This window comes from Silene latifolia, chromosome 10 (genome assembly GCF_048544455.1).
Source record: "Silene latifolia isolate original U9 population chromosome 10, ASM4854445v1, whole genome shotgun sequence".
NCBI lineage: Eukaryota > Viridiplantae > Streptophyta > Magnoliopsida > Caryophyllales > Caryophyllaceae > Silene > Silene latifolia.
In genome coordinates, this window is record NC_133535.1 from 82,971,621 (window position 1) to 82,986,214 (window position 14,594).

The 14,594-nt window shown below is 35.3% G+C and overlaps 1 protein-coding gene across 1 annotated transcript; it reads right to left on the bottom strand.

The window, feature by feature from the left end:
* Nucleotides 1-13,824: 13,824 nt before the first annotated feature.
* LOC141607837 (uncharacterized) lies at nt 13,825-14,295 on the bottom strand. The gene has a single exon (XM_074427184.1). It carries the CDS (start codon nt 14,293-14,295, stop codon nt 13,825-13,827), a length of 471 nt encoding a protein of 156 aa, XP_074283285.1.
* Between the last annotated feature and the right edge of the window lie 299 nt (nt 14,296-14,594).

The window sequence follows — 14,594 nt, forward strand, 5'->3', positions numbered from 1 at the left end:
TTAATTTAATTCCTCTTACGAGGGCACTTTCGAAATACATTCGAATCGAGCAATCACTAATGTTTAACTTAGTCAATCTCGTTTCGTCAAACATGTAAGTCTGAGGTTGTAAATCCCATATTTTATTATTGTATTTTATCATTGTATAAACTATTGTAAGGTTTACGTCGAAAGCATGTTTAAAACCGATTTACAAAACCCTTTTATCAAACCTATTTTTACGGATTAACAGAGGGCAGACGTCGAGAAGAAACGCAGCAACTGCTGCGCCTCTTCGAAGAGTCGCAGCATCTGCTGCGCCTCTTTCTGAGGTTGCCGCAGTTTATGCTTTTCTTCTTCTTCCTCGTCTTTCTGTTAACTCGTCTTTTTTTCGTTCTTCTTTTCTTCTTTTCTTCTTTTTCATTCGTATATAATAACTATAGTCATAACTTGTACAATCATCGCCTTTAAATCCCGACTTAAATCCCTTATAATCAATATTTGCGGGTTTTCGTCGTTAAAAGCAAACCCGGGTTTTGGAGATTCGGTTCATTCATATCAAATCTCTGGGATTCGACTTTTGTATATTTTCATCAGTTTATCGCGTCTTACATTTGTTTCCGTCTTAGTAATTTGACCTAAATTAGTTCTAATTAATCTCTTATTAACCTTTAATTCACTCATTACTAGCTTTCTTGCCCGTGCGTTGCACGGATATTAAAATAATGTGTAATAAATTTCACAATAAAATGAAATATAGACATATAGTACATCGTTCATGTCTAAGATTTTATGCATGCCGCATGACAAACAAATAATTGCCGTTAACATAATATTGACATAAGAATAAAAGAGTGTTTGATTAATAAAATACTTTTTTTAGGAAAATAAAACCAATATGAAGTTTATATATATGATACTTGGACTGATAGTTTTCAGAATTTGTTCATTAATACCTGTTTGTTTTTCAATTGGTCAAGGAAAACAATAATATCTACTCTGCATAATCAACTCAATGATGCAACAAATCTCCTTCTTTCGAATAACAACCATAATTTAATCATTGCTGGATCAAATTGTAATTATGTAAAAACATTTAGAGGTAGTTAGAATGTTATATCTCCCGGTCAAACTATAAAAGTACGTTTGAATGTGAACCAAATTCCGACACAATACTATATGGCTAGGGCTGCTTATAACCCCTCCCTCTCTCTCTCTCTCTCTCTCTCTCTCTCTCTCTCTCTCTCTCTCTCTCTCTCTCTCTTTCTCTATCTCTCTTTCTCTCTCTCTTTCTCTCTCTCTCTCTAGCAGTAGTCTTGGCCCCCATCTTCTCATTTGAAACAAAATCTTTCACGCAGACCCTATTTTTCTTCCCTATTCACACACATGATCTAAAACAATCGCATCCCTTGAAAGATTGATCCTTGTCTCTGAAACTTATCTCAAATTTATCCAACCAAGTGAAAAACTAAACCCCCTACTTCTAGAAAAATCCACAATCCAATGGAAACTAATCCTTGCTCTCGACAATGTTGTTAGAATTAAGATTTTACTTTAATTTGGATTGATGATGTCAAGATTAAGTTTAACAGTATGATCTTTTGAGGTTTCTTGTTATTATTCATGTTACCTACTTCCTCCGTTCCAATGAGTTGTGTATACGTTTGCTTTTTGAGCACTATTCATAGGTGAGGAGAATCTTCATTATAATTTTTAATATATAACATAAAAGATAGTCATGTGAGATCTTTTTGAAACGTCTTATCGAGTAGTTATGAATATCAAATTTTTATATTTTTAGTAATGTATAGCTAAATATATGAGGAAAAGAAAATGTGCATTGATGTACGTGTATAAAGTAAACGTATACAACTCATTGAAAAGGAGGAAGTATATGTTTTAATGCAAGAGATATTTTGCTGATAAATAACCTTATTTATTATCACTATCCCCGTTAAAACTCATCACCCTCCACAAATGCACCCTCCCTCCACCCCACTAATTTACCCGCAAAATAAAACATCAGCCACTATGATTAGTTCTTACTACTTGAAACAACCTCCAATCCACTACCACTATGACTACCTTTCTGCCACGGTTTACATCTAAGAGTTCATAAATCACATTCACCTCCATGAAACACCAATCTTTACTCTAGATGATATGGATCCTAGTCTCCCTTATCGAAGACAATTTATTTCTCCTTCAACAAAGAAAAGATTAAAAAGCAATCTTCCCTCTTATCTCTCTCCCTTTCCCTTCTTAGTCTTTTTTTCGTCCCCTCCCTTAAGTGTTTGGGTACTATGTTTGTAAACTGAATAAGTTTGAATATTATATATATACACGAACTTTGCTATTTATTTCATTTTGCATAAATAAATCTTACTACCTCGATCCATCTCATTTTTATTGTCCTTTTTTATTCAAATTTTATTATCCCATAATTATTATCCCCTTTCTACATCTAGTAAGGAAAAACTTTAGTCAACCAACTCATCGCAATCAACCTCATTCCCACTCGAAACAACCTTTAGCCCACTACTTAATCCCTTCACTTCACACATAAACGGTCTAAAATGCAAAGCTTTTATCTCTCTCTTGAAAAGTCCATCTAACTAACAGAAAACTAACCGCTATTTTCTGAACTTCATCATTTTTACATCCCGTAAAGATTAAGTTGAACAGGACAAAAAAAAAATGCAGAAACTTAGGTTTTGTTTGATAACGACAGATTGAACATTTTTTTTTTTAGCATTTTGAGAGTTTTTACACTATTAATCAACAAATGCGCTATTTTGAGTGTTGATCATCGACATATTAAAATAGTAGATTGTGGTGTAATTTCCTATTTTACATTATGACCTTTAATTAGTATATTATAAGAAAAAAAATTGAGTTTTTTTTAATCTCTTAGGACATTAAAGATCAAACATTATATTTATCATATTTATAATTAATATTCTTCACTTAAAATATATAAATTTAAGCAAGTTCAAATAAGTTAGCTAAAAGTTATAAATCACAAATTGTACGAAGCAGTATAATCATTTTTTTTATTAATATGAAATTAATGTCATAAACTTCATGAGAATATTAATGCGGTAGAGAACTATAGAAGAGTTGGCAAGTACGTGACCCCCTTTTAAGTTTAAATTTTTTCATTTATTTTTATATTTTTGCCTAAAGGTGGTTAAAGCATCGTATTATGCATGACAAATATGTCTCACCCTTCCCCAATTCGTATCTCTCCCTAAATTACAGTGATGATATGCTCAATTTACACACAATTTTTTTTATAGCATCAACAATAATTAGTTTGCTCCATATAATTGAATAGTACCGTTTTTTATGCATGTAAATTTGTCAGAAGAAAAGCTTAAGAGAGACGGTCTTCACTATGTTAGGGAAAGACTACACTTACCCTTTTATGTGTCTTTCATGACTTTTTTTAATATTGATCGTTGCTTGAATTGAATCTTAACCTTATATATATTTCTATAATAAGTGAAACTAATTTACCTTCAAGCCTAATTCAAATCTATTTTATTACTCGTGGTACCATTTTTACTTTAAATTGTAAAACAATCGCACAATAAAGTTTTTCAAAACATTTACTCATTTGTCATAATATGATATTTCGATTCGCAAATTAGCAGCAATAACTTTCTTTATATTTTAATACTCCTTGAAAAATAGATATCAAACTTTGTACTTTATCAATAATTTTTGAATATCTTATTTAAATTTTGATTAATATACTTTTATATAATGACAAATGAATGTAAATAATATAATAATAAATTATCAATAGAAGTTGAAGTGTATTGTGAGGGAAATAACTATAAAATTAGTAGGAGAAATACATATGACATTTGAAAAATAAACTTTGTATTATGTATAATTAAATATGACATTAGCAATAACAAAAGACGTAGAGGCATCTTTCAGCGTTCATTTTACTCTTTACATGAGTAAATTCCATGTAGTACGTATTATGCATGCACATTTGTCAAAACTCAGTTCGGCCCAGGGCCTTTTAGCCTCATAATACCTCATTTTGTTTAATCGGAAGTTGTTATAAAATTTGATATTATAAATATAAAAAAGGTTTTTTTTCCTTCTAATTTAATAAAACGTGAACAAATACTAATGAATAATTTTTTAATATTAATAAGTTGTAGATAATTAATTTATTTCCTGTTTCTAATAATAAATTGTAAAATAATTAATTAATTCTCATTTCTAATAGGAAAATCATATTCCTAATTATAATAGAAAAATTTTAAATAATTATTATCTCCTAATTCTAATAGTATAATTAGCAAAAAAAAGCCTTAATAAATTGTTAATTTATTTCCTTTTTCTAATAAGAAAATTATAATAATTAATTAATTCTCATTTCTAATAGGAAAATTATATTCCTAATTATAATAGAAAAATTGTAAATAATTAATTATCTCCTAATTCTAATGCTAATAGTATAATTAGAAAAAAAAGCGTCCTTTAGTTATATATATTGATTATTTTATAATTAGTTCTGATTAATTTAATGTAACACCCCGACCCAAACCGGGTCCGGAGCGGTTACTTATGATAGCTCACCAGGCTGTGTACATGGCCCACAGATCAACACGTGTCCTTTATAGCGCATTTTGTCCTCACTCATGCGCATCCCAGAAACCTTCCCAGGAGGTCACCCATCCTAAGACTACTCCCAGTCAAGCACGCTTAACTTTGGAGTTCTTTCGCATGGATGACCATAAAAGAAAGTGCACTTTGTTGATATGAGTAGTACTTCCAATCCCTTTAAGCACTAGTCATTTAAGCCTATCACTGGACCTCTTCAATTACCGTGGGTGTTACATTTAAGTTCGTTCTTTATCGCTTTTATGACCAATTTGCATATAAATAACCTGTTAAATCACTTCTACTTGAGTCGAACATTAATAATCGATCATTAAATTCACCAATGAACATTAACGATATGCAGTTCCGGCTTCACAACCATAACTCACCTCAGGAACAGACGCAGTGACCACTGCGCCTCTTCCAAGGGACGCAGCTCTGCTGCGCCTGTTCCGGGGTGATTTTTGTCCCTGAACTTCCGTTTCCGCTTTGACCTAATTTATTAGTTTTACGTATTAATCAACTATTACTCGTAATATCACTACTAATATGTCCGTTTTCTAACCTTAATTATTTTTCCTTTCTTTTCCCAAATTATCCGTTTTAAACGTATTTTCGACATAAATCATGTAATTATTGTAATTGTAATTACCGTATTTCATTTATTATACTCTTTATTATCGTACTGTTTGCTTGTTCTCACATGTAATCAACCCTAAATCTCTACTTCGACCCATTGTATTTAAATTACGTGTTCACCGACATAGTTTAATTCTCACATGCTAGGATTAATCTATTTGATGTTGCATTGCATGCATATAATCGAATACATATCAAGTATAGATGATTTTCCCTAATCATTAGTAGAGGCCGCTATCGAGGCGGGCGGGATTAGGTGTTCATTAAAAGGACTTCCTAATACATACCCTCACCCCTTACTCCAGATCTCTGTGAACATCCGTATTCATTGGCATCCACGAGAGTAATTTAGACATAGAATGCTAAGGGTAACGAGTTCTTAGTGTTCATGTCACTACTTTGTGTCTTGACATGACGCGAAGTATTCGAACGGTTTCCAATTTTCCACAATAAATTGGTGGCGACTCCACAAATGCAAACGCTTGTTTTCCCAAGCGACCCCATGGCCCCTCCGTGTCCACAGTATGGCGACTCCACTGGGGAGTAATACACTTACGTGTTGCCAAGGGAGAAACTTGAATAAGTTAGGGAATAGTTTATATGAGACAGTTGTCGGTTTTTCATTACTCGATCTTCCTAGATCGTTTTATTCGGCCTTCCTAGGCCCAACCCAACCCATTCGACCAATCGTCCCGTCTGGACGGTCCAAATTCTTATCTGGGCCTAAGGATGGATAGCGATTGACGTCAACCTTACCACGATGCTTACTCCTGTTTGTATCAAGCGCCTTCATTACTCGAGGGAATGGACTAGGAACCAGCCTTACTCTTGTTTGGCATGGCCCTCTCCACAGACCCGGGTTTGATTGCTCGATATGGCAACCCACCCAAAAACCCTTTTAAATGCACTCAGCATACCGTTATAATGCCTGTTTGAATGCTTGTATCATATGTGATCACCATTTTCTAAACAAAACCATGACGAATTTTGTAAAATAAAAAAAAAACCTCTTTCAAAATGTAAATATTTTTCGAGGAATGGCCCAAATTAGCGCAAAAAGAGTCGAAACTCTGTCCAAATATCGAGTCAAAAGTCGGGCCTCAAAAGCCCATTTCAAAACCTCACTTCGAGTCAACACTCCTACAACTACACTACAGTTGATTAGGACAAACATTTCAAAACTTTGTCATTTTCAAACCTCACTTGACACAAGTGGCACACTCCCACTTCACAGTTCGTATCTTTTCTTTGAGTAAGTGTGCTAGAATGGTTGATCGTGTTTTGATTCGTCGTCTATCTCTTATCCAGTTTCCAAGATGTCTGGAACTAGTCACGCAAGTGTCAATGGACAACCCCAAAATGGTAATGATCAAATCCTAGCTGCGCTCGCTCATCTCCAAACAAGTCAAGAACAAGCTTATGAACGCCTTAATGCTATTGAAAACCGGTTTGTTGCGGTAGAAACTAGGCTACCTCCTGCAGAAGATGAAATTCCTAATGAAATTGTGAATGACAACCTTCTACCCTATGTTGGACAAGCAGAAGTCAACCCTCCAGTAGGTCTTACTGAAGCTAAAAAGCGACTCCAATACTTGGAGGAGCAATTAATGTACCTCAAAGGAGACGATATCTATAGGGAAAACAATCGCAAGTATGAGGCCATAAGCGCCAAATTGCCAACCAACTTCAACATGACTGACATCCCGAAATTCAAGGGACATGAAAACCCTTTGAACCAAATTCGTGCTTTCAAAGACTACATGTCTATCAAAGGCATCAAACCCGAGATGTTCGTAAAGATCTTTCCTTCATCTCTCGACACTATTCCTAAGCAATGGTTCTATTCCCTAGAGCACAAGAAGATTGCCACCTGGGATGATGTCGCAATCGAGTTCGCTAAGCAATATGCGGATAATGCTGAAATCCAAGTCAATATGCGCACTCTAGAGGTTCTTACCCAAAATGAGAAAGAAGGCTTCACCGACTTCCTAAGTAGGTGGAGGAAGACTAGTACACAACTTGTCGAGTGTCCAGATGAAGCTACCCTTGTGGAAAAATTCGTGGATAATTTAAGGCCCATTTATGGAAATCACTTGAGATACCAAAACATTAGGACCTTCAAAGACTTAACTGTGCTAGCGACAAGAATTGAGGATGACATCCGTAAAGGACTCTTGTCCAAAACGGTAGGCCGTGGATATCAAGGCTCGACAAGTCGTTCTTACGGCTCTACTAGCAAGACTGATGAGGTTAATCTTCTCGAATCATTAAAGAAGAATAACCCCCAAAGGAAATTCACGAACATTGGTGACTAATACTCCAATGCTTTGAAGAGGTTGATGAAACATGGTAAGCTCCAACCCATAGGGCCTACACCTGATCCAGAAAAGAAATCCAAGTTCTGGGACAAAAATTCATGCTGCGAATATCATATAGGTAAGGGACATGATACAGAAAAGTGTTAAAAGCTAAAGCATGTCCTTCAAGATATGATCGAAGACGGTCGCCTACCCATACCTCCTGGAGGTAAGCCTAATAATACTCAGAATCCTCTTGGAGTTATGATGATTACAAATGAAGAATCTACCTTAGATTGTTCACACCTTATTTCTCCAGTCGAAGATGAGATCCATGCATTAGAAGATGAAGCGAGTTATTCCACCATTTCTCCTACCATCACCGACTTCATTGCATGGGCAAAGAGTGTGAATAGACAAGTCTCAGAACTAGAAAATATAGTGGCATCCCTCCGCAATCCAAGCACTACACCTAAGGAAAGTACGCCACTAAGTCTTTCCCGAAGTTCTACGATGCAAGAAGTGGTAACTGTGGTTGATGGCCTAATCGATCAAATAATCCACTTAGAAGCTGAAATCATCAGGTTAAGAGAGCTTGCTACTGTCAATGGCATATGGGCCGATGAAGATGAAGACGAATACCTCACTGAGCACTACCTAGTCAAGATTAGTAGGGACATAGTCAAGAATGGTGAAAACCAAGATATAGACCACCTTACTCGTTCAGGACGTCCGTATCAAAATGTCTCTCAGAATGGTCCCATAGCTAATGGTCCAGTTACTAACACCAACGTCGTCACACTAAATGATGGCGAAGATACATCTACTGACCACTTGCTAAAGCAATTACAAAAGAGAAAGGCTGATCTTTCAGTCTGACAACTAGTTGCAAGTTCATTCCCTCATCGCCAAGCTTTGATGTAAGCCTTGGCTAAATTAAACATGGCACATAACTCTACACCTGATGACGTAGTCAACTTGGTCTTTCAAGATTCAACTAAGCTAAGTAACCCAGTTACTTACTCGGATGAGGATTTGCCACCTTTCGGCGCTAGTCACAACCTGGCCCTATACATTACTGCCATTTGTTTAAAGAAGAATGTGCCAATGACTTTGGTAGACGATGGCTCTGCGGTCAACGTCATACCATTAAAAATAGCATATAAGTTGGGCATGAAAGAGTCAAATTGGACCCTTACCAACTAAGGTGTTCGCGCATACGACGGTACTCGACGTAAGGTAGTAGGACTAGTCAATCTCACCATAGCCACAGGACCGACTGAGCGAAAGGTTAAGTTTAAAATAGTGGATAACGAAGCATCATTCAACATACTTCTGGGAAGGCCTTGGATTCACGCTTCCAAAGCGGTAACATCCACCCTCCACTAGAAAATCAAGATTCCACTAGATGGCAAAGTAGTGACGATCACTTCGTCACCTATTAAGGCAGTGATAGAAAAGATGTCAAGCAACCAAGTAGTTACAGATCCAGTATACGAGCTTGGGGGCTTCCATAGCATAAACCTTGTAGAAAGTGAACTGGCACCCTTGTACTTCAATCCCTAGTCCAACCAAGTGGTCAACCACATACTCAAGTTTCAGGGATACTTCCCGAGAATGCCATTGAATCCTGTCCGAAGAAATACCTTTGCACCTTACAAAGAAGGAAACTCTAAAAGGATACCATTAGGATTGGGATACAAACCCACGAAAGAAGAAGCTCTAGAAATGCTCACACAGTTCCAAAACCGTAAGAACGTGGGAATCCAAATGCGACCCTACCTCCCTACCCTAAATGGATACTTCGTTAGAGAAGGGAGTCAAGAATACTTTCATGGGTTCCCCGAACCTTGGCACTACAAAGGAAGGCAACTAGCTGGAATCGAGATCTTTCACGATGCTACTTAATTCCTTCAGAAACGGTTCTTACCGTCAAGACTCGTCAAGCACCTTGCTTAGACGAACAGGCCGTTAGCCTTCTGTTTGGAGAAGATCGATTTATTAGAGCTGCGCAGGACGAGATCATTACCATGATACTTCAAGACGACCATTTCAACCCTGCCGCGTTAATCACCGAAACCAGTTTAAATCAGCAAAAAGGATGGAGAAAATCGATCAAATGGACAAACAACAAAGGAAGACTCTACAATCTCACCACTGGAGAAGGAGAGATGTTCAAAGGAGAACTAGAAGACCACAAATTTGAGTCAGAGTCAGAGTCGGAGTCAGAATCAGAGTCGGAGTCTAAAGAAGTCCCTAGAGAGTCTCCTCCCGTCGTCACTCCCAATCCCCTTGTTTCTCCTAGCATAGTATCAAGTAGTAACAGTAGTCTGGGAAATGTCCCAACAGTTGCCCCTTTGCCGCCACTGGCTACTGAACAGATGACTTCTTTGTTTCAACTCTTTTCAAAATTTAATATGAATAAATCAGATTCTGCTTACTCTTTGTGTTATTCTGAATGCAATTCTATTTACGATGATGATGAGGATGACCCAGACCCAGATTCGATCGAACTACCTCCCTACATAGCTAAAGAAATATTACAAGAGGGGGAAGGGGCACCAGTTATAGAGAACACTGAACCCATCAATGTAGGAACCGAACTAGAACCCCAAGAACTTAGGTTAGGGACAACCTTGAGCCCAACCGAAAGGGCTAGTTTCAGAGACCTCCTGCACGAGTTCAAAGACGTTTTTGCTTGGTCCTACAAAGATATGCCAGGGATCGACAAGGATATTGCAGAACACAGAATTCCAATCAAACCAGGTTTCAAACCTGTAAAACAGAAGCTTCGTCGAATGAGGACAGAATGGGCTCTTAAGATCAAAGAAGAAGTCGATAAACAGTTCAAGGCCGGGTTCATCAAAGTTTCCGAGTATTCAGACTGGGTAGCCAACATAGTACCCGTAGCCAAAAAGGATGGGAGAATCCGTGTTTGTGTTGATTTCAGAGACTTGAACAAAGCGAGTCCCAAGGACGACTTTCCTCTACCACACATCGACATATTGGTGGACAATACGGCAGATCACGCGTTGTTATTCTTCAAGGATGGGTTCGCGGGATATAACCAGATCAAGATGGCCGTAGAAGACATGCATAAGACTGCCTTTGTTACTCAATGTGGCACCTATTGTTATACTGTTATGCCATTCGAATTGATCAATGCTGGAGCTACGTATCAACGCACTGCAACCACGCTTCTACATGATATAATGCATAAAGAAGTAGAGGTGTACGTAGACGATATGATTGTCAAGTCCAAGGATAGAGGTGGGCACATTGATAACCTTCGCAAATTCTTCCTAAGACTATGAAAGTACAACATGAGGCTCAATCCTCAGAAATGTGCATTCGGAGTAACATCAGGCAAGCTTCTGGGATATGTCGTCAGTCAACGAGGAATAGAAATCGACCCTTCCAAAATCAAAGCTCTAATCGAAATGCCACAACCTCAGACAGAAAAGGAGGTTAAAGGATTTTTAGGCAAGGTGCAATATATAAGTCGATTCATATCGAAACTTACCATGATCTGTGAACCCATCTTCAAAAATCTAAAGAAAACAGATCACACCATATGGGATGACGACTGTCAAAAGGCGTTCGACAAAATCAAGTAGATACTGGCCAAACCACCAGTGCTCATGCCTCCTCAACGAGATCAACCTCTTGGTTTATATCTCACAGTGACCGAAACAGCCATGGGGGCTATGCTAGCACAAACCGTCAGAAAAGAAGAGAGAGCTATCTGTTGGAGTATGTGTCCTCAACAATAGTGCGATCACATGTTTAAATCTCATATTAAGAATACGTAAGGGATGATTCATTTATATAGTCAACTGATCAACATTAATCGGTAACGATTGGCTTGCTAGAGTTTGACGTTACTGTCGTAGGACGGTGGTGGTCAGTTGATTCCTTAAGGTCACACCTAAAGGATGATGCCCTTATCAGTAAATTTGATTAATTGTATGACGATACAAGTTAATCAATTCCTTAATATTGAACAATTCATTTGTGAGAGAGAATATTGATATCTTATTGTAATGAGATTAAATAAGATTTATTTTAGTAATTGAAATATTTTATTACTAAAATTGTTTATTGTTTGTGAAACAATAGAGATGAGAATGAATGGTTAATTATAATTACAAGATGTTGTGAATTATAATTATATGACCCATTTTATTTATGTGATCAAGTATCACTAGTCAATTTGTTATATGTAATTTAATTAATTTATAATATGATATTTATTTGATAAATATGCATTAAATTAATTAATAACATGTAACATACTACATGTGACATATTTTGTGACAAATGACAAATTGACAAAATAAAATGGTAGTCCATTTTATGAAATGGACCGAATTGGAGGGAGTAGTAGTGGGTTGTGATTATATTATTTTATGTGATAAGAATAGATTAATCAAACCTACACTACCTATTTCTTACATACCTACATTTTGGGTAAGAGAAAAAGAAAAAGGGAAAGGACCATATATTGGTCCTCCTACTCCCAAAACCGGTACACTCTTCTCATTTTGGAGGACTTTTGTTCTTTACATATTCTCTTCATGTGTATTCATCCTTTTACACATGCAAAAACTTTCCTCTCTCAAACATTCTTGTTCATCTTTCTTTAAAACTTGAGAAATGATGATCCAAATTGTTCAACAATATTACTAATATTATTAATGTAATATATGGGTATTATTAATCAATTTTAAGGTAGATTACTAAATAAATATCTAGAAAATATTATTTAGTAGTGATAAGGGCTAATCTTGGGTGCAATCAAGAGGAGGATCTCTACATTGGGATTTTGGAGGATCATCCTAATATTCATCATAGCTCAAGAATAAGTGAAGGTAGGAGACCTTACTTGTGCCCATGAAACCGAAAATAACAATGTAAGGGACATTGTTTTTCTTATTAATCTCTTATTTTGTTATGCATGCACTAGATCTAAAGAACACAAATTAAGAAGTTAATTAGTTCACTATTAGAAGAGTCTAATAATAGGTATATGAACTTAACAAGTGGTATCAGAGCATAGGATGTTGCATGCATAATCGGTTATTGTTTTTCTGAGTTAAAATGTTAACATATAAAACTAAAAATTTGTGATTTATAAGAATAAGTCACGAAATCATGTTGCATGTTATATATTCTGGTCCTAAAATATTTTTAGGTCATTTTTATGATTTATGGAAATGTATTGCTCATTTTAATGATTTTTAGTGATTTTATTACATTTTTATGAGTAAAATGAACTTTTATTCACTAAAATAAGTTAACCTTCACTAATTGCCGTGATATTTTAGTATGACCTCACATGAATATTTTATGTATTGTATGTAAAATATCATATTAATGTGATTAATATTTCATGATTTATGAATTTTTAGTGTAAAAATGGCATAAGTGGAGGTTAAATGACTAAAAATGGTTAAACTTACATTCTGACCTTGAAACTTTTATATGACCTCAAATGCATATTTTATAAGTTGTGTGTAAAATTGCGTATTAATTTGATTAATATTGCATGATTTATGATTTTTATGAGATAACAATGGATTAAAAGAGGTAAAATGGTTAAAAATAGTTAAACTTCGAACCAGGCTATAAAACTTTAATATGTTGTCACATGCGTGATTTACAAAGTATATACAAATATTTAGATAAAATTATCTCTTTTAGCATGATTTATGAATTTTTAGAGTAAAAATGGCAAAAATAGTGACTATTTTAGCATAAAAAGCTAAAACGAATTGCATGCCATGAGAAAATTATTTTAGGTTGCAAAAATATCCCACTAATCAGATATAAGGTTGTAAAATTGATTGGATTAATTTTTGTATACTTTAGATGTTTTATGAGATAAAACCGATAAATTGCAACTATATTTTCTCAAAATTAATTCAAAAATTTTAACCATGATTTTTAAAATTATGAGTGTCATGGAATTATTCCAGAATGTTAAATTTAAAATTTGAAATTATTGTAATTTAATTTGGATTTATTTCATAAATGTTATGATTTTAAGGTAAAAAATGAGCATAAAATTAAATCAAGTTGAATTATTGTCAAAAATTGAGTGATGACTAATTTTTGAGTCCTAAGAGTGTTAGGATAATTAACTTGAAATTAAATGTGATTTAAGTGTTAATTTGTGATTTTAAGAATTTTTTTTTTGGGTGAAATGTAAGAAATCTCATTAAGCACAAAGACTATTACAAGCTAAATAATTAGTTTTAGAGGATCAAACTACATTAAAAGATTATACAATGATAAGTGAATTGATCCAATTCATCTCTTGCTCATAGTGAACCGTATTCCGTTTCAACCTTGCTTGAACCTTCATCAGTCTGAGAATTTGAGTAACCAACACAGCAGGTTTCAGCAAAATTCCGTCTGTTCGGGCATTATTGCGTTGCTGCCAAACTGAGTAGTACACTGCCATGAGGGCCAGTATACAAACATTCTTCTTGTAAGCCGGCCACTTCCTTCTACCTATCCATATAATACCGTTCCCAGTTGGAACCGGGATTTGCAGGGACAAGCAGATAGCTTCCAAGACAATTCTGGTATACCTGCACTCTTGGAATAGATGGCAGATATCCTCCTTCCCATTGTCACAGATACAACAATGATCATTATCAGTAACACCATGCCTGAAGAGTTTTTCCTTGACATTCAGAGCCTTCCTGAGCATAAGCCAACAGAAGAAGCTGTGTTTATTATCACGCATTTCCATAAAACCGGGTTATATAAACGATATAAGTTAAATAGGGCGATTTGGCACATAATTTGGCATGATAGATACATATTATAATGCTACATATTTCAATTTGAGTGTCTTTTATTTATATAATTTTGAATTATGTAATTTTATCTTAGTATGACCTTAGTTTTAATCGATATTACGCGTAATGAAAGGGAATATTGATTTGGTTGTAATTTAATGTGATCTCGTATCACTTTTAATTTTACTAGTTTTCCATTTTACAAATGTATAATAGGAATAGATTTGTATTTTTATTATTATTT

Excerpts from the sequence above, each read along its gene's own strand:
- LOC141607837 (XM_074427184.1), bottom strand. The coding sequence starts at position 14,295 with ATGCGTGATAATAAACACAGCTTCTTCTGTTGGCTTATGCTCAGGAAG.